This window comes from Pipistrellus hanaki, assembly GCF_964339955.1.
Source record: "Pipistrellus hanaki genome assembly, chromosome: 2".
NCBI lineage: Eukaryota > Metazoa > Chordata > Mammalia > Chiroptera > Vespertilionidae > Pipistrellus > Pipistrellus hanaki.
Window position 1 is genome coordinate 158,992,992 of NC_140504.1, and position 24,243 is coordinate 159,017,234.

General features: G+C 40.4%; 1 protein-coding gene across 5 annotated transcripts in view; it reads right to left on the reverse strand.

Annotated features, from left to right (window-relative positions):
• PATJ (PATJ crumbs cell polarity complex component) overlaps positions 1 to 24,243 on the reverse strand; it is a 762,329-nt gene that overhangs the window by 479,640 nt on the left and 258,446 nt on the right. For all 5 annotated transcript variants that reach the window (XR_014794340.1, XM_084876078.1, XM_084876077.1 and 2 more), the window contains 8 exons: positions 23,562 to 23,645; positions 18,080 to 18,273; positions 15,288 to 15,435; positions 14,296 to 14,382; positions 10,217 to 10,331; positions 8,985 to 9,022; positions 4,842 to 4,964; positions 4,007 to 4,111 (listed from right to left, as the gene is read on the reverse strand). Coding sequence is in view for 4 of the 5 variants with exons in the window: in XM_084876078.1 (XP_084732204.1) it covers positions 4,007 to 4,111; positions 4,842 to 4,964; positions 8,985 to 9,022; positions 10,217 to 10,331; positions 14,296 to 14,382; positions 15,288 to 15,435; positions 18,080 to 18,273; positions 23,562 to 23,645 (894 nt within the window). In the remaining variant the exon portion in view is untranslated. The remainder of the gene's footprint in view (positions 1 to 4,006; positions 4,112 to 4,841; positions 4,965 to 8,984; positions 9,023 to 10,216; positions 10,332 to 14,295; positions 14,383 to 15,287; positions 15,436 to 18,079; positions 18,274 to 23,561; positions 23,646 to 24,243) is intronic.

The window sequence follows — 24,243 nt, forward strand, 5'->3', positions numbered from 1 at the left end:
ATCTACATGCAGCGCCTTTCTCCAGAATGTTGAACCACTGTAATGTAAATATCTGTGTTTTCCGATGGTCTTAGGCTCTATAGTAGTGGTTCTCATCCTGTGGGTCACCTGGGAAACTTTAAAACATCCTGATGTGCATGCCACATCCCAGACCAATGAAATCACTGGGGTGCTGGAATCTGATTTTATTGGATAACCAAGATTAAGAATGACTCACAAACCAGTCCATTAATGATACTCCCAACTCAATCCCTCTTTCTCCTCTACTGGAATTTTCCTGGACCCAATTGGTAACTGTGCTGATTTGTTTTAAGTTCACATCCTCAACTTGATCAGCATGGCTCAGCAACCTGCTCAATGCAACCAATATGTACTAGGCATCTGCACTGGGCCAGGCCCTGACCTAAGGCACAGACACTGTCCCCATTGTGGATAAATTCATGGTCTTTGGTGAACTGATCATGAACACTTCCTGTTCTTGAATGGTTTGGGGGAAGTGCCATTTAGCCACTTCCCCCAGATAAACTACATTTGATTCAACCCTGTTGAGCTCCCCAAGCTTTGGTGAAACTCTTGTAATTATTACATGCTGTAATTGGTTCTCGGCAGAGAAGCACTTCTCTCAAATGCTAAAATCTTTTCTTTATTCACTCTTAGAAAATGACCACCCTAAAAGAGAAGCCATTGCCTCAACTATTTCTTCTATTTCCTTTGCTCCCAATCACTCCCTGGCTCTCTACTGACTTGCCACCAACTCTAAAAGAAATAACTCAATTGTATTAAAGATTGTCAGTGATTTATCTGCCAGTTGTAGTGACTTTTCTATAGTTTTATTTACTTTTGCCTCGTTGGTAAGTGTGCTATTCTTGAAATTCTTTTATCTCTTAGTGTGTAGGAACTGTATTTTTGACTCCTGGTCCTTTTCTTTTTTATTTCTCCAGGTAATTTCTTTTTGTATGTACATTATAAAAAATTAAATACAGTCCACAATAAAAAATTCAATGCTTTCACTCCCTAGAGACACACTGAACTTTTCTTAATTCTAGAGATATAAGCTAAATGTTATGCTGATAAGCCATTTTTGAAATTTATCATCTTTAAAAAATATTTTATTGATTTTTATTTAGAGGAAAGTAGGAAGAGAAAGGGAGAGGGAGAGGGAGAGAGAGAGAAACATTGATTGACTGTCTCTGGCACATACTCCAACTGGGGACTGACCCTAAAACCTGGGCATGTGGACTGACCTGGAATCAAACCAGCGGCCATTCAGTGAACCAGTATTGATGAAGTTTAATGTGGCAGGCAGGGTGGAGGTTGACATAAAAAAACTGCCAATGGCTTACGTTACCCTGTCTGTTTCCCACAAGAGGTTCCATATGTGCTGCCAAAGGCTTTGTGTCTAAAGCCTTTGGCAGCACATATGCCCTCCCACCCCACTGGCAACACGTTTTTTATGCCTGGTGGACTTCTCTCCACCTGGAGGTCCCAAACTGAAATGTTCTCTCCTCTCCCAGCACATTCTTCCTGAATTTCCTAGATTGGTCAATGCTCCCTCAATCCACCTAATTTCCGATGCTCTAAAGTGTTTGGAAAATCTTTCAGAACCCAGAACAAGTCTCACAGTTTTCTTTGGTGATAAAAATCCCTCAAATGCTCTTTTATCCTCTATGTAGGTACTAAAAAAAAATAGTGAAAGAAACGTTTTTTTTTTTTCCTCTTAGCAGAGAGCCTGAATTACTAGATTTTATCCAAAAACAATTATACAGTACTTTTATAGACAAAAGAGCTGAAGTGACAAATTACCAAACCACAGAAGCAAATATAATTGGAAACATTTTCAATGACCCCTCATAGCCAAATCAACCACCAGTGACCAATCTATAACTGGGAATAAGGAACCATCAGACTTGAAGGTGACGGATATCTATCTCCTTATTACACCTGGAGATGGCAATTTAAACTGTGAGAAGCTTCCAGAAGTGCTGGTGGACTCTTCTGCTCTTTCCCCCCTTCTCCACCCTGCAGTCTGTTGACCCAGACCTTGATCTTCCCTGTGCAATTAGTAGTTGCTGACTGCTTCGCAGATACACTGGCAATAGTCTTTTTCACATCGTCAGACACAATTATCTGGCTTTCCCTATGGATCTGTCAATAGGCTGGCTCCTCTGATAGTATAAACAATTACCTAGTGACAAGTGAGCTGTGAGCATTGGATTGCTGGTACTACTTGCACTCCGTTTTAATTAAAGCAAATACTCTAGGCAAGGGAAAGGTGTCTGATGCAGAACATGAGAGTCTCCTGGGCTTTGTGTCTAAAGCCTTTGGCAGCACATATGCTCCCTACTCTTAACTGTGCACATTACACTGTCAAAGCCCAAAGGATTCCCTTGAGCTTTTAATAACACATGTTAAAAAAAAATAACACCAACTCATGTGATTCATGCAAGAGAATATCATTTTCTTCTTAAAATACAGACCTAGGAAAAATAAGGAATTCCTTTAAGAGTGTGCTCATAGTGACAACGTGGCTGAATGGAGTGCTAATTCCGCATGGGCAAGCATGAGTTCATTGTCATGCAAGATGCTTTTTATAGTGAAAGTTACACTTGTGAATTGTGTCCCCATTTCCTTGTGAAGAAGGTGGAGATGGGCACATAATATCAGTGTATGAAAATAGCAATACTTAGCAGATCTTGTTAAGGGGGACACTTTTTTTTTGTTTTGGCATAGTTATCATCTGAAATAACATCCTCTTACTAGTAAAATTCAGTACCTAATCAGTGAACTCTGAGGCTGAAGAGTTGCACTTGTGGGGCCTCTCAGGGTCAGCCTGACTTGAAGGGAAAGTGAGCACAGTGAGCAGAAAGGGAAGGACTTGGGGGCGCTGACAACTGGCAGAGGGAGGAATGGGAGGTAACCATGTAAGTTTTCACTGAAAGTGGGGACACGGAGGAAAGGGGGAAGCCGACTCTATAGCCAGTCCACATCGTGTTTTTGTTTGTGCTCAACAGGAACTTGGGGACCCAAACCACTGAATGAATAGGTCGTTGATCATGTGAACTCCCTTGAAACTGATGGTATTTTTATGATTCTTTGTATACAGGCTGAAAGCCATATACTTTTCCCAATGCCTATTTTGGCACTTTGGACTTGGATCATTGAGAGTTAAACACCACAGATTGGTCTCCCAGAAGTAATGGTTTTTCAATTCAAACTTATTTTAGGGCTAGAATGATCGGAGGGGCTGGCTAGCCTTCTCTCTCAGGTACACCATGGTGGGTTTTATTCTTCTTACCTATAAACCACTGAATACTACTTCTGCAGAAGTATAGTGGTTATGATCATACATTTCGGGGAAACGCTTTAACGAAACTCACTGCCATTATGCTGCCTCTCACTCACTGCATATCAACCTCAGACACATTTGAAGTGCTGAGAATCTAAGAAGAGATAATTAACAGCACACCTGATTTTCCCTTCCTGGTATATGTCCCTGTGCCTCTGGACAATACTCTTGAGGACCACAGCTGATAAATACTTGCCTGCCTTAGTTGATGACTACCATGCAGTGAGAATGTAACAGTGTCGGCAATCACTTTAGGTACTGGAAAAAGAGCATTGTATTTCTCCCTTCTTTTAACGGAAGAAATAGCACTTGGGCAGTTCAGTAACAGTTTTGGGGCAGAAGAAAAGAAATCATTTCCTATTCCTTGCAAACTCTGATGTACAAAAGAACGCTGGAAGCCAAAAGCCTCGTTGATTTAGCACGTGAAGCAAAGAGTAATTTTTCTCCTCTTGTTATGCTTTCATATAATCATGCTCACTGCCTGTATGGGTGGCATTAAAGAATTTCTGAATAAAAATAATAAGTTCTTGCTTTCAACCTTCATAATTCACATCAGCAAGCACCCCGCTGGGCAGTGATGTTTACTGCCAGTGACGCTCAATCTTTTCTGCACGCCACTTATCTGCCCCCAGCAGCTGTGTGCTCCTTTGATTGCAGTACCTGCAGGATAATGCGCCCATAGGCGTTCTTCAGCAGATTAACCACGTCCGCGTGAGACAGCCCATCCAAAGGTTGCCCATTGATGCTGACAATCCGATCTCCAACCTGGAGGTACAAAAGTGGGAGGAAATCACTATCATTAAGAAAAATTAAATTTGAGAAGAATGCTTAACATTCGTTGGAAGTCATATTCCCCATTTGTGGCCATTGTGAAGGTTCCGTCTGTCTCCGGTGTGTGCATGTTCCAGCAGCATGAGGAATTTTTATGGCTTTCCTCAGACACAGGCCAATCAGAGAAACAAGAAGGGGGTCAGCTTTGATTATTAAAAGGCACGGCAGGCCACTTTTGTATTTTGGTAATGGTGGCACTTCATACATCCATTCGCCAGTAATAGTGGGCTATACAAATGAACTGTTCAATAAAACTCTAATGAGGAAGCCAAATATTTTCTGCTTTATTTTCTACCTAAGTTAAAATTAAGGGGGGAAATTATAACAATGTTGATTCTTTTGATTGAAGGAAGATTCTATGGTTAAATCACTCTCAGGTAAAAATGAACTTTGGGTGCAATTAGGTGCTAAAAAATGGTACAGGAAGCTTTGTAAATGAGCTGCAATTTCTTTTTTCATGGAGAAGGTTTGATACAAACAATAATATTTTTATATGCCCAGGGACCCAGTGAATTTCAGGTATAAACTTTCTCTAATGCATTCTGCCCTCAGCATGGGTCTCTCCAGGCTGTTGGAATTCCAACTTTAAACAAAGTGCCCATGGCTGCCATTTCCTTTCCCACCCCCCATGCTGTTAGTACTTCACCATTCCCCCCTTGTTTACTTTAAGCTTCTGTGTGCGTGCAGCCACACCGCTGGCCTGAATCATGGCAATAAATATTGGGATATCTCCCAAGGGACTTCCTTTTCCTCCAGCAATACTGATTCCAAGGGCATCACTGAGCTCCTAGAAAAGAAGCAAAACACAACACATATTTAATAAAGAGCTGCAGCCTGACTGGCCCATGAGAGCTGCTGAACAAAACACTCAGTGCTGCAGGAGGTCAGGGCAGCACAAGACTTAAAGTGCAGGGCCTTTGGAGTCAGAAAGACCCGGGTTTCAGCTCTAACACTCTAGCTGGGGAGTCCTCAGTAAGTTCCTTAGCCTCTTAGAGCTTCCATTTCTAGGCATAAAATGAGGAGAATATCACCTACTTCACAGTGTCAGTTTGAGGATTAAATGAGACGATATAGTGCAGTCCTCGCCTACAAAAACAGGCTCAGTAAAAGGCAACAGTAAGGGCCCTGGCTGGGTAGGTCAGTTGGTTAGGGTGTTATCCAGATTCTCCAAGTTGCTGGTTCAGGTTCGATCCCAGGTCAGAGCACATTCAAGAATCAACCAATGAACGCAGTGGAGCAACAAATTGATGCTTCTCTAGCTCCCCACCCCCCGCCCCCTTCTCTAAAATCAACAAAAATTTTAATTAAAAAAAGGCAATAGTAGCCTGGCCAGTGTGGCTCAGTGATTAAGCGTTGTCCCATGGACCAACAGGTCCCCAGTTTGATTTCTGGCCAGGGAATATGCCTGGGTTTTGGCATTGATCTCCAGTAAGGATTGTGCAGGAAGCAGCTGATAGATATTTCTCTATCTCCCTCTTTATCAAAAAATAAAAACACACATGTTTATTTTTAAAAAAGGCAGTAGTAGACTTGGCTAGTTTGCCCAGTGGTTGGAGCATTGGCCCTTGAACTGAAAGGTCTTGGGCTCGATTCCTGGTCAAGGGCACATGTCTTGGTTGTGGGTTCTCTCTCTCTCTCTCTCTCTCTCTCTCTCTCTCTCTCTCTCTCTCTCTCTCTCCCTTTCTCTCTCTTTCTCTCTCGATCAATTGAAAAAATATCCTCAGATGAGGATTAAAATAAAGTTTATTTAAAAAAAAAAAAGGCAATAGTAGTTGTGAAAAACAAAACCTATGTTACCGCTCAGTTTAGTGGCCAACTTTGATGCAACTTGGCAAGTATGTTCTCATATGGTGTTTATAATTAAACTGCCACACATATCATGCTCTTGGGGGTGTGAACAAACATACTTGGCTCTGAAAGAGCCGCAAAACTGCGTTCAAACAAAGGATGTTAGAGGACACTAACTATAATGACAACAGAGTTCGGAGAGAGAATTAAATGTGACAGGAAACGCTCCCTAAGATATTAGGTGAGGCAATATGGTTTACTCGGACCCCACTGAAGAGATCCTGGCTTCAGTTCAGGTTTTCCCATATTTCTCTAATAGGGTTAGTATTTTAAAAATCACTAAAGGAAAAAATGACAAGTTCCAGATTCAGCATGATGGCATACACATGATAGCACCTCTCTCCTGCTGATTAAAATGAAAAACATGTCAAAATAACAAAACACAACTACCGGGGCTTCTTGAAAAGTAAAGAAACTCAAAATGTGGTGGAAAATAAAAACTTGGAGAAATGACAGCAGGGATGAAGGCCCCTGGTCCTAAATGTTTTCCTGGTGGTGCTGTACTGAGGGCCGTGACCCAGGTAAGGAGCTGTAGAAATGGTACACATGGCTAATATTCAAAGAGAAACTTCCATCTTTCTGGTCAGAGGAACCAGGAAATGTGGCCCCTGGTGGCAGGAGAATAAAAGAAGAAAACCTGAGTAAAGAGAGACTCTAATGCTCAGTGAACCTATGGAATTCTCAGGCCCAGGTGTGAAATAGACCCAAACTACAGAATGGAACCACCATGCACAAAAGGGAAGATGGAATTTGTAGTCTCAACCTAACCGGGTGACTGCATCTTGTCCACACAGCATAACATCCATGGGGTCCAGGGTAAAATCCTATATTACTTGACATGCAAAAAAACCCCAGAAAAATGTGACCAATCTACACTAATAAAAGAGAAACATGCAAATTGGTCATTCCTCCGTTATGCCCACAAGCCAATCAGGTGCAAGTATGCAAATTAAACCAAGATGGATGCGGCCACAGAGTGAGCAGGAGGCTTGGTTTCCATGGTGATGGAGGAAGCTAAGCTTCCTGGTTGGCCCTGGCCTCCACTTAAGGGTACAAAGTTTCAATTATAGAAGATAAATAAATCCCAACAAAAATGGTGGTGGCTTGGTTTCCCCTGGCGATGGAGGAAGCCAAGCTTCTTGGCAAGCCCTGGCCCCCGCTCAAGGCTACAAAGTTTCAATTATAGAAAATAAATCCCAGATATCAGGGCCTCCACTTGGGTTGCCGGTGGGCATGGCCGGACTGAAAACCACCATAGGCCCCTCGCCCAGCTGCCCCAGGGAACTCCCACTCTGATCCAAAACACGCTTCAGGACAAACCATCTGGTCCCCACCCATGCATCAGGCCTCTATCCTATCTAATAGAGTAATATGCAAATTGACTGTCACTCCAACACACAAGATGGCTGCCTCCATGTTGTCAAAGATGGCTGTCCCCATGTGAACCCAAGATGGCCAGCAGGGGAGGGCCATTGGGAGGGACCAGGCCTGCAAGGGAGGGCAGTTGAGAGGGACCAGGCCTGCAAGGGAGGGCAGTTGGGGGTGATCAAGCCTGCAGGGGAGGGCAGTTAGGGGTGACCAGGCCAGCAAAGGAGGGCAGTAAGGGTCAATCAGGCTGGCAGGGAGTAGTTAGACATCAATCAGGCTGGCAGTGGAGTGGTTAGGGGGTGATCAGACTAGTAGGCAGAAGCAGTTAGGGGCAATCAGGAAGGCAGGCAGATGAGCAGTTGGGAGCCAGCAGTCCTGTATTTTGAGAGGGCAGTCGGACAGCTCTCAAGGGGTCCCAGATTGGAGAGGGTACAGACTGGGCTTAGGGACACACCTCCCTCCCCGCCACATGAATTTTGTGCACCAAATTTTGTTTAAGAAATTATTGATTGATTTGAGAGAGAGAGAGAAAGGGAGGGGGGAAAGAAAGAGAGAGAAACATCAACATGTTCTAATTTATGTGTTCATTGGTTGACTCATATATGTGCCCTGACCTTGGTGTATTGGGATGGTACTCTAACTAAGCCACCTGGCTAGGGCTTGTTTTTTCTTTTTCAATTTTGGTTTTATTTAGTAATTTTGTAAAAGTTTTTAAAAATTGATTTTTGAGAGAGAGGAAGGGAGAGGGAGAAAGAGAAACACTGATTTGTTTATGAATTCATTGGTTATGTGCCCTGACCAGAGATTGCATCCATAACCTTGGCATATCCAGATGACCTACTATCAGAGCTACCTAGCCAGGACAATATTTTTTCTTTATATTATTAAAATATGTAGAAAAGTTGAAAGCAAAAATTATCACATTATTTGGTGGGGTTCTCAGATTATGTAAATGTAAGCATGTGACAACTATGGCACAAAGGTTGTGGTAAAGGGACCTGCATGGTTGCAAAGCTTCTACAGTTTTCATTGATCATCTGAAAACATACACAGCTTAGGGTGCTTCAATTTGACATCAGTAAATTTGGAAAAAGGGAAAATAACAAAATGACAACAAAAGCCATATAAAGAAAGAGATAAAAACATCGATGATTAGACAAATTGATTCGTTGCCTCCTGTACACTCCCTCCTGGGGATCAAGCCCATAACCAAGGCATGTGCCCTAACCAGGAATCAGGTATTGAATGTTTTAAAAAGTCTTGAGATATCCTTATTGAAAATCACTGCAAATGCTGTCAAAAAATACTTATTGCATGGCGAAAAGGTCTTGGTTTAAAGTTAAAAAAAAAAAATCTACCAAAACTATGCCATTTTTTTGTTTTGCAAAGCTTTTAAGTACATGCACAAAATTCAGTTGTCGGTTATGTGTTTCACCATATTTTTCTAAGTCTGTTTGTCTTACACAGATCATATATTTATTCAGTAACTTAAAGGAGCACACTAATAATCCAACGAATTGTATTAAGGGGAAAATGAACATTTTATGCAAATCCAACACAAACCAGGAAAACAGCAAAATTACAGACTTACCCTGATTATCTCAACAGTCCTTGGTCCCACATCTGTGCCTATCAATAAAGAAGCAACAAAATTAACTTTTTTTAAACTTTATTTTTAATTTTAATTGTATTTGTTTGTTAATGCTTACCTGAGGATATTTTCCCATTGATTTTTAAGGAGAATGGAAGAGAGAGGGAAAGACAGAGAGAAACATCAATGTGAGAGAAACACATCGGTTGGTTGCCTCCTGCACAAGCCCCAACCAGGGCCTGGGATTGGGGAAGAGCCTGCAACCAAGGTACATGCCCTTCACCGAAATTGAACATGGGCCCTTTAGTCATCAGTCAGACCAGTTAGGGCACAATTAACTCCTACCATTAAGAGATAATATATGTAGGATATAAAATTATCTCATGAAAAGTGTCATTTTCTAGGCCTTTCAAGAGAGAATACTGAAACAAACAGGCATTATAACCTTACTCAAAATCCAAATTGGCAGCCATTGACCAGGGGCTGTCTTCTACTATGTGGCCATAATCATTTGGTCTGACAGAAGCTGATGGACTGTAGCAGTAGCTGCCTGAAATATAGTGATTAAATGGCTTGGAAAATGAGTCATTTGTGTTTTACTGTATGTTTTTCTGACTTAAAGGAACCATCTATCCAAGGTAAGAATTAAGAAGTCCTTTGCCCTAACCCACCTCACTGGCATATGTACCTCTGACCTTTCTTGAGTGACTAATAATTTTTTTAAAAATTTCTTTTTTTGTAGCCAGGCTGGAGTGGCTCAGTGGTTGAGCATCCATCCATGAACCAAGAGGTCTCTGGTTCGATTCCTGGTTAGGGCATACGTCCTGGTTGTGGGCTTGATCCCCTGTAGGAGGCAACCAATCAATGTTTCTCACAATTGATGTTTCTATCTCTTTTTCTCTCTCTAAAGTCAATAACAAAACCACTAAAATAGAAGTTTTACAGTTTTTTTCCCCTCTTTGTAAATGATTTTACTTTAGGAAACACTTTAGGTTTCTGCTTTTCCACTTTTCATATGATCGGTGTAAAGTTCAAGGCATAGTCCAGAAATGAGTCTCTAAGGCTTTATTTCCTTTAGAATAGGCCTTTCCGAAAGCTTGGGGTTTATGTGGCCAAGTACAAAGATTTAAAAATATTTTAGTTAAAGGTGAAAAAATTTTTTTTAAAAAAAATTTAATATTTAAAAAAATTGGGTAACAGAATGTTTTGCTGGAGGCGTGTTCACAAAATACCTGAATTTCTGGGGGGTGGATCGGAAGCCTTCTTTGTGCCGACCAGGCTCTGCAGGCTGGAGATGACAGGAGCCAGAGCAGGGTGGAAGCTGCTGTGTGTGCTGTGCTGACTCCCCTGCGAAGAAAATCAGAGGTGAGCTGTGCTGGAACATGCACTTCAACCTTATTAATTAGTGTTTCAATTACTGAAGTAACCATAATCATGTAACTGAAAATTCTGGAGACTAAAAAAAAAAAAGCAAAAATTACCCATACTCACTCTTTTACCACCTTAGTACAACCCAATCTAACATTTTCTTCATTATGTGTGCTTTCCTATATGTTTCAATCAACGAGGAAGAAAATATAATTTAAGCTTTTATTCCTCAACATAAAATAAAAAACATTTTCCTAAGCTGCGATGCAGTATTTATATTTGATCAGTTAATGGCACGATGTGTTAGTTGGGGCTGGAGTCAACATTGATTCCCTTATCACCCAAAGGACACAATCTATTTTGCTAAAACCAGCATAATAAAACCTTGAATAATAGAAATTTGACCAAATGGAATTCTCAACTGTAGGAGAAAGCAGCAAATATCCTAGGAATACGTTGTTTTAAGTAATATGTTAAATTTGTTTTTCTCAAAGATTTTCCCTAAGGTCAGGAATAATTCAGCTCAATCTGCTATATCTCTACTACTGCCCTCATAGCCAGCTAACTAAATATTTGAGCTCTACAATGTATAATCATGAATGGCTAGTGGCTATTCAATGAAAATTATATACACAGTGAAGGGCCTTTTCAATGAGGAACCCAATGTCACCAATAACAAGTAAATAATTTTTCCCTCAGATTATCAAGGTTGTGCCCAATGGCCTAAAAAATTTAAATCAAATCAAAATTTTAAATCACCTAATGAATGATAATTTAAACCACTTCTTAATTCTCTGATGCAAGTTGTTTAATGTTTTAACACTCTTTAAATATGAAGAACTTCAAATCTAAGAAAAGTTAAAAGTAGACATCCATATACACACCTAAATTCCACAATTAATGTCTTATGTAATAAAAGGGTAATATGCAAATTGACCCTAACGGCAGAACCACCTGGCTGCCCCCGTGGTCAGTGTGCTTCCACAGGGGAAGCACTGCTCAGCCAGAAGCTGGCTCAAGGCTGGCCAGCATAGCGGCGGTGGTGGGAGCCTCACCTGCCTCTGCAGCAGCACTAAGGATGTCCGACTAACAGCTTAGGCCCGCTCTCCGAGCGTTTCCCGGCTGCCAGAAGGATGTCTGACTACCAGCTTAGGCCCGATTTCCTGGGGAACGGGCCTCAGCCAGCAAGTGAATATCCCCTGAGGGGTCCCGGACTACAGGAGGGCGCAGGCCGGGCTGAGGGACCCTCAAGTGCATGAATTTTTGTGCACTGGGCTTCTAGTTTTGATATATTGTCCTTTCCCCATATCCATTCACCTATTCATCACTCAATTTGTCTTTTTTTTAAAAAAGTTCATTTCAAAATAAATTATAGACATTAGCATACTTCACAATGAATACTAGTGTATATAAAGGAGTATTTTTATATTTTCCTGAAAAGATATGATTTAAATCAATGGTAATAGATAATACTTAGAATTGAGTAAGTACAACATATAACTTTTGCCTAAAAAAAGTGCTTTCTAAGGCCTTTATAAATATGGACTTTTCCTGGCAGTGTTCCCTCGGGTATCCGAGGAAAATATTTCTCTTTTCCATTACACACTTTCTTCCACAGAGTAGATACTCTTTTCTGGTTTGTGGGAAAAGACAGTTTATTTTATTTCATCTTATTTTTTAACCCTCACCTGAGAGAGGGAGAGAGAAACATCAATTGATTTCCTTCCATATGCACCCCAACCAGGGATTGAACCTGAAAACCTGGGTGTGTGCCCTGACTGGGAATGAAACTGCAGTCCTTGCAGGGGTATGTGATGATGTTCCAACCAACTGAGCCACAAGTCCAGGGCGAAAAAGACATTTTTTAAAAAAGTGGCTTGGTGGTCCTAAGGCTAGATCTCTCTTAATGAACTCACTTTCTCTAGGCCAAGTTAACAAGCTAAAATTCTCCTTGGCCCTCAAACCAAGGTCTCTATCATCCTACCTTATAACTGCCCAGAAAGAAATCTGTTCTCCTAGACCTAGAGGGTCCTGGACCTACAGATAAAAATGTTTGGGATCTTCTTTTTCTCCATCTGGATCATGGGCTGGTCTTGTACTTATGATGAAGGATGCTTCCTTTTCACAGTCAAGCCTTCTTCCAATTAGCCAAATACCAGTGCAAACTCTCACATAATCTCAGTCATAATTTTAAGGACAAAGTAAGGATAAACTACATTTACTGTTGTTTTTTTTCTTCTTAAGACTGAATTAAACTTCTACCCATTGAAAGAAAACTCTGTGCAAGAAGGTTAGATAGAAGTATTTGATACGTTGTTCCAGGTTTCCAAACTATGACAGCTCACATTTATAGACCAGATAAATGGTAATGGTGGTTGCCATTTAATGATAGAGCTTCTAAATTTGCTTGTTCTGTAGTTAACCTGAGTGTGAACCTTATCAATCACTAAAACACTCATACACATTCCTCACCGACAGAAACTCAGTTCTACCTACCACCTCACCCGTTAGTCCAAACTTTTCTTAAAACTGGAATTCCTTATACCCTTTGTGCCTTTGCATATGCTACTCCTTCTATCTGGGATGCCTTCTCCCTCTTTCCAGCCTAAGAAACTCCTTTCGGAGTGAGACCCGAGGGACCCTCTTTGTAGCTCTCATGTACACCCCAGAAAGAAACATTTTTCATCTCCGGTATTGTTCATTCTGCATCCTAACCCTTTGTATAATGAGGCTTTAAAGAAATCACTCAACAAATGAATCTTTCATTATGAAGAGCTGAGACAACTACTTTTTGCATCTCAAGTTCCCACTGTTGATACAAATCAGGCCAGAACCATCACCAGCCATTCACTCCTGGAATCCCACTGCAGCACTGTGTCTTTTAGGACACATGGTATTTGCTAGGCCAGGAAAAAAAAAAAAAAAAGTTCTAAACTTAACATGATGTTATTGGGTTTGACTGCTTGGAGGATTCTTTTAGACAAGCCAGCTAGTCTGTGATACTCTCTGAACAACAGTATTTTTCTTCACCCATTTTCTAACACCAGTGAGGCAAAGGAGACAGCTAACAGCATTCCGGAAGCACCTGTGTGCTAATCACAAAATCCAAGTCTTCTGAACAAAGGTCTTGGACAAGCTTTAAGTCTAAAGCAACCAGGGAGGGGACCAGAAGTCATGCTTTTAACCTTAAAACAAAGGCCTATCTATAACCCACTAAGGGGACTTGGGGGTAACATGTAAGTTTCTATAGTTTTATTATATGCCAAAGGGACTAAAAAATAATCTGCCATCTTAATTTTTTTTCAGCCATTAAAATGAAAAAAAAAACACCAACAAAACAACACAAAAAACAACCACAATGAAATATACTTCGTTTTTAAAAAAAAGTGGCACTTACATCAGTCTTGTCAATAAACAGAGGATGTTTGCTAACCCACAAAATGTCACCCATTAAGGCCTCCTTCCCACAGGAGAAACCCTCACATTTCAGTCTCTTAGGAATATGCCATTAATTGCCCTCAGCATGTGTGAGTGGCTATTCACAAGTTAACTTTATAGCAATATTTAATTGAATGAATAGAACAATGTTGTGCTAATGAGGGTCAAATTGCCACCAGATGTTGCTTCTTCTTTTTTTTTTAAATAAACAGCTGTGTTACATGCGTGCATAGGCAATACAGAACGAATAGTGGGGGAGAAAAGTAGACCTAAGAAAACATTTGCACGCACTAATAGGAAGAAAAATCTAATGAATTTCCACCCCACCTATCATTTTTTACTTCAAGCACATACAAATGCACTGAACTTGGTATTGCGAATATGCTGTGTACTACATATTATTGTAATACTGCACATGACACGGTACTTCCCCACTATGAAATGGGAAGCCTTCTCTCAAGGGGGACAGGTGAGTGTGTCCGTCTGACGGGAAGCCATCAACCACCTGGCTGTTCTGTGATGTCTTCCTCGAGGCGGCCCAGGAACCAGCTCGGAGTCTTCCAATCTCCAGCTGCACCAGCCCCTGCGCACACTTGGGGACACAAGAAAAGGACAGAAGTGAAAACCAGTAGCATTTCTGTACTAAATTATCACGGCAGAGCCTCCACGCATCTCTGCAACCAACACCTGTAAGTGGGTGATGAAGGCAATAGGAAAAAAGGAAATTCAGTAATCAAAAGAATCACACCAAATAACAAAAGTTTATCAACTCATTGGTATTCCTCTCAGACTTTCATGACTTCTTTAAATGTGCTAAAAGGGTTACACTTCAATGTGCCTCTCTTCTCTTGTAACAAAAGGGTCTGTGAGCAATGAAATAACTAGGCAAAGGGGTGAAAAGGAAGACAGAGAAAACAAAGGTGGAGGTAATCCACAAATACAAATCCTCTTGAGAGATAATGGACAGTAGACTACTTCCCTCCCTCCCTCTCTCCCTCCCTCCCTCCCTCCCTCCCTCCCTCCCTCCCTCCCTCCCTCTAACCTTCCCTCCTTCCCTCCCTTCCTTCCTCCCCCTCCCTCCCTCTAACCCTCTCTCCCTTCCCTTCCTTTCCCTTCCCTTCCCTTCCCTTCCCTTCCCTTCCCTTCCCTTCCCTTCCCTTCCCTTCCCCTCCCTTCCCTTCTCTTCCCCTCCCCCTCCCTTCCCCTCCCCTTCCCCTCCCCTTCCCCTCCCCTCCCCTCCCCTCCCCTTTCTCCCTCCCTCCCTCCCTCCCTCCCTCCCTCCCTCCCTCTCTCCCTCTCTCCCTCCGTCCCTTCCTTCCTCCCTTCCTCAGTTTTCTTTTAAAGCTATTCCTGGTTGGTTAAAGTAATCAGAATTTAAATAGCTAGTAAAAAGGAAAATCACCATAATATTCAACCCATGTGATAACCACGCTAGATTAGTCCAGCTTCCACTGGACTTCAGTTGTGAGCTAGGCAGGAAGCAGCCCAGGGACTCACCTTGAGGATGGTGGCCACTGTCTCCTGTGAGGCATTTCTCATGTCTTCCCCATTCACAGATAAGATCTGATCTCCCTGAATCAATCTTCCATCGAGGTCTGCGGCTCCACCTTTCACGATGTCAGAAATAAACACTCCGTTTCCATTTCTGTGAATACCATAAAGCAGTGGGTATTTGCACATCTGAATATTCCTTTATTAAATTTGAGATTACTAACATTCTATATTGATTCACTAAGTCCTAAAGCTCGGAAGAAGGGCCCTACAAAGCCATCATATCCAGTGATAAACCTCAGAGTGCTCACCCTTTAAACAGATTATGTCTATTTGTGCTGCCTATTGTAATGTTCACTTTTATTATAGGCTCAAGGGCATAATTTCTGCAAGAGGATAATTTCAGTGAAATGAAATGGAAATTAACTTAAAAAAGTAGAGTTAAGTATTCTTAAAATGTTATTTCCTTAGAGAGATCAGTGCAATTATTAGCATCCAATCTATTTCTAAACTCTCATACATGCCTTTCTAGACAATATATTTCAAGGTTTTATTTATATTTATTTGATGAATAAATAAGTAGATGTCTCAAAATTCAAGAAGTTAAAAAGGGCTGACCTTAAAAAGTTTCCCTCTCACCTCTATTCCCTAGTCACTAAGTACCCTTCTTATAGGGAACCAATGCTACCATTTCCTGGGTATCTCCCGGAGACTCGCACATACATTCTTTTTACCTACAGTTTTGTTTTCTTTAAATTTGCTTTTTTTTTTTTTTCCTGAATACACCTTGGCAATTGATCTTTATTGGCACTTTGTGTTTCCTCATTGGATTTTATGACTGCATATTATTCTATGAATGTTCCTTAATTTCACTTATCAGTACACTATGGATATATACATAGATCATTATCATTCTTTAGCTGTTGCAAACAAGGTGCAACAAATAACATAACTACAAGCATATAAGTAGGATAAATTCCTAGTTGTGGAATTGCTAGTCAAAGAATTATGAATTTTGAGAGCTTATATATCTGAGCCTTTCCAATGGAACTTTTTGTGCTAAGGAATGTAAGTGTTCCTTTAAAAATTCAATCTGAAATACTGGTGTTGTATGACAATTATTTCATCAATTTGCTATGAGACAATAACTTAAAAACATTACTCTTAGTGGAACTTCCCAAGTCCATGTACATGTCACAACAAGAAAGCAAACTTCAATATGGATTCTAGTTGTTCTGCACCCACAAGTGCACTCATTTTGTTTAGATATACAAATCTCAGCTTCTGTTTTGTTTTGTTCTGTAATGCATTTTTAGAGCGATAGTCTTAATGGTTCTGAAGTAAAAAATGTGATTATTAAAACACAGTACCTGGCACAAAATCAGTTCCCAAAAATAGTAGTTTATATATATATATATATATATATATATATATATATATATATATATATATATATATATTTTTTTTTTTTTAAAATATATTTTATTGATTTTGTACAGAGAGAAAGGGAGAGAGATAGAGAGCCAGAAACATCGATGAGAGAGAGTCATCGATCAGTTGCCTCTTGCACACCCCCCACTGGGGATATGCCCACAACCAAGGTGCATGCCCTTGACCGGAATCGAACCCGGGTCCCCTCAGTCCCCAAGCCGACGCTCTATCCATTGAGCCAAACCGGTCCCGGCAATATATATTTTTTAATATACATATTTTTATTGATTTTTAACAGAGAGGAAGGGGGAGGGATAGAGAGTTAGAAACATCGCTGAGAGAGAAACATCGATTAGCTGCCTCCTGCACACCCCCTACTGGGGATGTGCCCGCAACCAAGGTACATGCCCTTGATCAGAACCAAACCCGGGACCTTTCAGTCCACAGGCTGACACTCTATCCACTGAGCCAAACCGGTTTCAGCAGTAGTTAATATTTTTATTTTAATAGTAGCTTAGCCTGTTGGAAAAAAGCACGAGGCGAGTCATCAAAGGTCTATGAGGGCATGTGACATTATATATACTATACTTCTGGTGTAAGCTATTGGGGACATCTTTCTTAACTATTGTCATGAAGAATTTGTGTCCCTCAATATGTCTGCTCAGCTAGTTTTAGTAACCCCTCAACTAGTGTTAGTAACATAGTATGAAATTAACATGGCAGAGTAATTTTCTTAACCCAAGATTGCATGAATTTCTCTCTTGATATTAGCTGCTTCTTGGGTATCATTGTTTTAATTAACCCCTGCAAGCTTGAGATCTAAGTGACTATAAATTGAAAGAAACATGCTAACTGTTCATACTTGATAAGGGCGTAAGCCTGACAGGCTGGTTGATTGAGGTTAGAATTTTCTCCTTGCTATGACATTTTTTGGCAGTAAGATCTTGCTCAGAAATATGACCTACATTGTTCAAGTATTCATAAATATGTTAATTTTAGAAATCATATCAGTTTATACTAGGTTTTATCTTTCAGTATTTTTTTTTAATTGAAGGGAGAAGGGAGAGATAGAAACATTTCAGAGAAAAAGGGAGAGGAAGAGAGAGATAGAAACATCAATACTCAGAGTGAATCATTGATTGCCTGCCTCCTGCACGCCCTCTACTGGGGATCAAGTCCGTGCATATACCCTTGATTGGAATTGAACCTGGGACCCTTGAGTCCACAGGCCGACACTTTATCCACTGAGCCAAACTGACCAGGGGTGTCTTTCAGTGTTGATAGGCATTAGTCCCTAGAACTCTGAAGGAAAGAAGCCAATCATTCCTGACCTGGATAGCTTTTTTTTTTTTTTTTTTTTTTTTTACCGTTTCCCAACGATGCTCAGGCCCAGTCCTCTGCCAGCCTTCTTCTGCAGATCCACATGGAAAAACTCCAAGTTCTCCTCGTCCCTGTAGTGTGTCTCATCTCTATACACCACCAGCCGCACCTTCTGGGGGGTGTGCCTCAGGGCTGTGATGGCTTCTTCATGGCTGGCGTTCCTCAGGTCAACCCCATTAACCTGGAACAACGGGCATCCAAGATGAGCTGGTGACAACAGAGGCCTTTCACCCTGCTCTGTCTGCTGGAGCACCTTGATTCAACCAGTGAAAAAACACTAGAAATTTCTATCCATTCTTAAAGCACATCAGTAGCAGTCATAGCTGCTTCAAATATAAAGGAGGTGGGTTATATATACTCCCCCAACCCAAAATAAGCCTGGAGGGTGGGTTAGTATACATGATCATGCAATTTTGCATAGCTGTGAACTTTACCATGGGAGAGAGAGAGAGAGAGAGAGAGAGAGAGAGAGAGAGAGAGAGAGAGAGAGAGAGAATGAACTTTTTTTTTTTTTGAACGGACTCATTTAACTAAGGTCAAAGGGAAAATAAATATAAATAAATATTAGTGTTTGGTCAGCATTTTTTTTTTAAATCATATGCTTTTATTGATTTTTTATTTTTTTTATTTTTTAGAGTGAGAAAGGAAAGGAGGGTATGTGCCCTGACTGGGAATCAAACCCAGGGATCGTTCAGTGCCTTTCAGTGTATGGATCGATACTTAACCAACTGAGGCCACACCAGCCAAAGCGGTCAGCGCTTTTAGACTCAGTTTCCTTACTGAATTCGACTTTCTCACTTTTAACTGCTGAGTCACATGTACTTTAGAACAGGCTGGAGGAAACGAGGGACTAGTATTTTCAACAGCGTCTAAGACCTGCTGAAGTCCATTCATTTGAATCTGGATCTGAGTGAGCACAGATATGACCACAAGGGAGACAGCAAATAGTGCTGAGTAAGCCTACTTCTGGCAAAAGTTATGGAACCTCTGTTTCCTTGTCCTCTAAATGGAGATCACCGCTAACTTATTTTTTACTTAACAAATACTTATGTGATACTTGTATATTAGCCCTTCATGAATACTTACTCTTTTTAATCCTTATACTAACTTTCTGAAATAAACATTACCATATTACAGATGAGGAAACTGAGGCATGGAGAGGTTAAGCGACTTGACCAAGCTTGCAGAGTGAGCAGGTGGAGGAGCCAAAATTTGAAACGAACTATCTTTCTGGACTATCTTTAGTTTATATACCAATACTGCCTCAAAATTTACTCTGATGTTGGTTAGTGAATTTGACACAAGGGAGGAATTGAAAAGCAGAATAGCTCAGGATTCAAAGGAAGGGAGTCATGGCCTCTCCCTCAAGGTCCCAGCTAAGGAAGAGCGAAACACAGGGAAGGATGGACCCAGGCCACACATGGCCAGGAGGATGGCAAAATGGAAGAGTTACCTCACGATGTTGGTTCCACCGTGTTCTGGTCCAGAGGTCGCCAACCTTTTGGGACTCATGGACTACCAGTGGTCTGCGGACCACCAGTTGGTGACCATTGCTCCAAATGTTTCTTAAATCAGTGGTCGCCAACCTTTCGGACCTCAGGGACCACCAGTGGTCCGCAGCCCACCAGTTGGCGACGGCTGTAATCTGGTCCATCCCTGTGTAACCTGGGCAGGTCACATCTACCTGTGGACCTCTATTCCTTTATTTGTGCAGTGAGGGGCTGGTCTGAGACTTTTTCCAATTCTAACATTCCAAAGACTAAGGACTCTTGTCAGAAAGAATGGTGACAAAAAAGGGAGAAAAGAGAAATATGCCCCTTTCAGAAAAGGTGAATTTTGAGCTGTTACTTTAAGCTGATTCTGTCAGCCAAGAAAATGTTTAAAAGCCTAAGTTTCAAGTTACTATTTCTTTCCTGGTATATCTGGTACTTAGATGAACTCTACCCAGATTGATAGTGGCTAAGCATGGGTTTTGGATATAGCTGGACTTCAGTTTGAGTGCTGATTCCAACTTATTATGTGGAACCTTATGTAAATTACTCAGCAGTGTTATCTATGAATTGGAGATAATAACAATTCTAATATTTGCTCAATGTTGTGAGGATTAAATGAAACAAATCCTGCAGAGCGTTCAGCACAGGGCTAGATAAGCTCGATACGTTAGAAGCTGACATTTTACAAGGAATTGAGGTAAGGCAATCAGAGCTGTTTCCTCTCAGCACCTGTTAGTTTAGCCCCATGGATGCATTCCTGTTATTTTAGGCCCATAAATGCATTCTCATTGTTGAAACAAACCTAAAGAACAAAGGGGAAAGCAATGGCTCTAGAAAATGTGGCCGAGCTGATTATTTCCGTGTGTTCCAATAGATGGCACACAAGACCACTTCTGCTACTCAGTTAAAAAAAAAAAATCACCTCCATGTATTGAAGAATTCTTTAAGGCCTCTAAAATGCCTTTCGAAGGACCCTAGCAATTAAACTTTTAATTAAAAGCATTGTCATTAAACTCTACTACTACAAAAGCAATTTACACTAAATTCCAGCTTTGAGATGTCTGCTCAAATCAAAGTGATTTGCTCCAAGTTCAGTTTTCATTTCCTCCTCTGCTTATCAAGAGACACCACTAAATGCACACTATTCATAAGAGAAATATTGCTATGTGGCTGGAATATTGTGGAATGATGTATTACCTTAAGTGCCTTACGGAAGCCCTATATGCATTATTCAGAGCATTGCTTGGAGAGGGATAGGGGTGGTATGTCAGGGCTCCCTATTTGAGAGGAAGGGCCATCAGAAGCCCCAGTTGTCAATCAATGTATCACATCCCATGGGTAGGATGGGAAGGTGGGAAGGTGGGTGGACCATTGCTTTAGAAGGGAAGAATAATCCTCATTATTTTATTCCACAGGGAAAACCAGGCGTTAGCTCTCTACTCTTTCTGCTCTCACTTGCACAAATAGCAGAGAATAGTGGAAGAAGAGGTAAAGTAAAAAGAAGAAATGACAACCAGAAAGAAGATGGTCCATGCTAATCATAGAATCCTAAATCTTGCCATGCAAAAATATTATTTGACTATATCTTTGTAAGCAAAATCTGGCATATCCTATGTTTAACATGAGGATAGTATGAAAACCATGATAGGCCAGCGTCTCAAAATATAGCACAACAAAGCTGCCTGTCTTCTTCCAGCAACCTGCAGCCCAACCTGATCATGCATTACTGTGCGTCTGCACACAGCAGCTGCAATCAGTACAAATTCAAAAGTGGGTTCTACAGCTAAACGAAGGGAAACATGTTACTTGACCAAACTGAGAGCTAGCTTTCTTTATTTTAAAAAATATAATTTTATTGATTTCATAGAGGAAGGGAGAGGAAGAGAGAGAGAAACATCAATGATGAGAATCATTGATCAGCCATCTCCTGCAACCCCACAACTGGGGAGCAAGCCTGAAACCTGGGCATGTGCCTGGACCAAAAATCAAACAGTGACCTCATGGTTCATAGGTCTGTGCTCACCCATTGAGCCACGCTGGCTGGACAAGAGCTATCTTTCTTTTTCTTTTCTTTTTATTTTATTGATTTTGTACAGAGAGGAAGGGAGAGAGATAGAGAGTTAGAAATATCGATGAGAGATAGACATCGATCAGTTGCCTCTTGCACACCCCCTACTGGGGATATGCCTGCAACCAAGGTACATGCCCTTGACCGGAATCGAACCCGGGACCTTTCAGTCCCCAAGCCGATCCTCTATCCATTGAGCCAAACTGGTCTTGGCAAGAGGTATCTTTCTTAACGAAATGTATGATGTACTGTTGTGGACTAGATCCTATCCTGGCCATCTTTAATGAAAAGTGTAGACCACTCATCCATATTGGTTACAATAGTTTGGCTAGATGCCAGGAAATAGTTTATTTGACCTCATAAATTCTCCTTTTACTTAATTTTGCTTTTTTCAGGCCAACCTGTCTTGAGTGTTCACCTGTATGTGAATAGAAGAGAGCAGCTATAGCTGAGGGTCTATTCAATACAATAGATCTGGTTAAAATTTTTTATTGAGGTATAACTGTTGTAAAATAAACAATACATATTTAAAGTATACAATTTATAGTGTGAATTTATATGAATTTATACCTATGCTACCATTGCCATAATCAGGATAATGCCTATATAAGCCATTATAGAATAATCTGCGGGCTTACAATCATATAAGGCATGTATGCATCTGTACTCTTTTGAATATTCAATTTATTCAATTATAAAACTAATTATGGTACAACCTGTTAATTAGAAAATCCAGGGGGAAAAAACAAACAAACAGAAAAACCCACCCCCAACTCCTGACCATTACAAAATGGTGTTGTATGCTAACACAGTTAAGCCAATTCCCAAAGAGGCCTCACTTATTTTTCTAACCTCATACACTTGTACCTTAAATGAATGTACTGGGAATACGTCCTAATCCAATGATAAAGCACAGTAAAGGCCTGTAGAGAAATCCTATAACTTGCTCTGAATTTAATTTGCAGTCAGCCTGGCCTCTTTTAACTCCTTCTTGCCTATATATTTTTGCCCTTAATTATATCTCTGGTTTCATCTTGGGAGGCAGACTTGAACCACCAAAGGGAAAAATAAAATGCTATGATGTCATTCATAATGTCATATATTAAAGTTGCAAAGCAAAAATGCACATGCCGCCATAAAATGTTAACTATTCAATTAAATTCATCCAATGGAAGAAATAAATGTTGCCTAAAGGTCTCACACCATTGAAAAAGCTCTTTAGTTCCACCTACCAGAACGCCTGGCATTGACTTCCATTCATCCGTTCCCCTTTTCAGACACTGCCTGCCTTGGCACTTTTTAAAAGGCTTTAACGCCTTTGCTAAATGAGAGTCCATTTGAAAGAGGCAAGTTAAGCATTTCAGTTTTTAATAAGTACCATATACCACCTAAAGGGAAAAGATTCTACATTTTCACCAACTAGAAAACAAATGTGGCAAGGCATGGTCCTCCCTCCGACTTAAAGATTTATTAGGAATAAGAAAATATTACTTAAAGCTACAGCAAAGTCTTTAAAATGTCAGGTGTGCATGTTTATGAATATGCCCTTTTAGGAGAGAATTTAGGAAGGTATAAATAGAGAAGGCAAAAAACCCCAACTTTAATTGTAATACGACATTGTCTCATTTGACATTAAGATAATAGAATCATAAATAGTACTTTTCCCTTGAATTAAAAAATGTTTTCACAGACAGATTTAGATTTATAATCTGCCATAATTGTAACGATACTTATTCAGTGTGCATTAAAAACAGGAAAAAAAATAAGTACATGTTTTCTTAAATGGGAGAGAAATAATTGAGGATATAGTGGAGTAGAAGATAGCAAATATATAAATTTGATTTTGTGGGTTAAGGTTAGTAAAGAAACCATATGTATTGTTACAAAATAAAATTCATAGTCATATACCTCTAATATCTGGTCACCAGCCCAAAGTCTTCCATCTCTGGCTGCTGCTCCTTCCTCATAGACTTCATGTATAACTATAGCATCCTATAAAAAATAAATTCTTATTAATTTTCAACAACCACAAATGCTTCCTTAAACAAACCACCAACCCATAGGCAGCTATCCATACTTGCTATTTGCTAATAATGTGTTATTTTATTTGACCTAAAGATAAACAAAATACAGAGTTATGACATATGCAGAGGTATAATTAATTTTTCCTAAGCTTATTATTTTATTCCTTTAGGCCTGGATTTGCCTAATATTTCAAGTTAAACTTCCCCCATGTGTTTTACTATAAACTCTGAACATTGCTGCTGTGTATGAACTTGAGGTGAACTATGTGTCATTCTTATTTACATTTTATGGTATATTTTGAAACATGGTTTCAGGTATTTATTGGTATTCAAGGATTTGGCATAGATGTGTGGCCTAATGAATGGGGGTTGTCAGGCCTTATTACTTGAGCAATTAAAGAAAAGAACTTAGTGAAATGAACTGGCCCTGGAGAGAGCATGGAGTAGGTGAAAGAGCATTCGTGCCCTTAAGTGTAAGACATTTAAAGGTTCGAATCCTGACTCTGCCACTGAAATTTTGGGCAAATTAACTCCTCAACTTTGAGTCAGGAATTCTGAGCCATAAA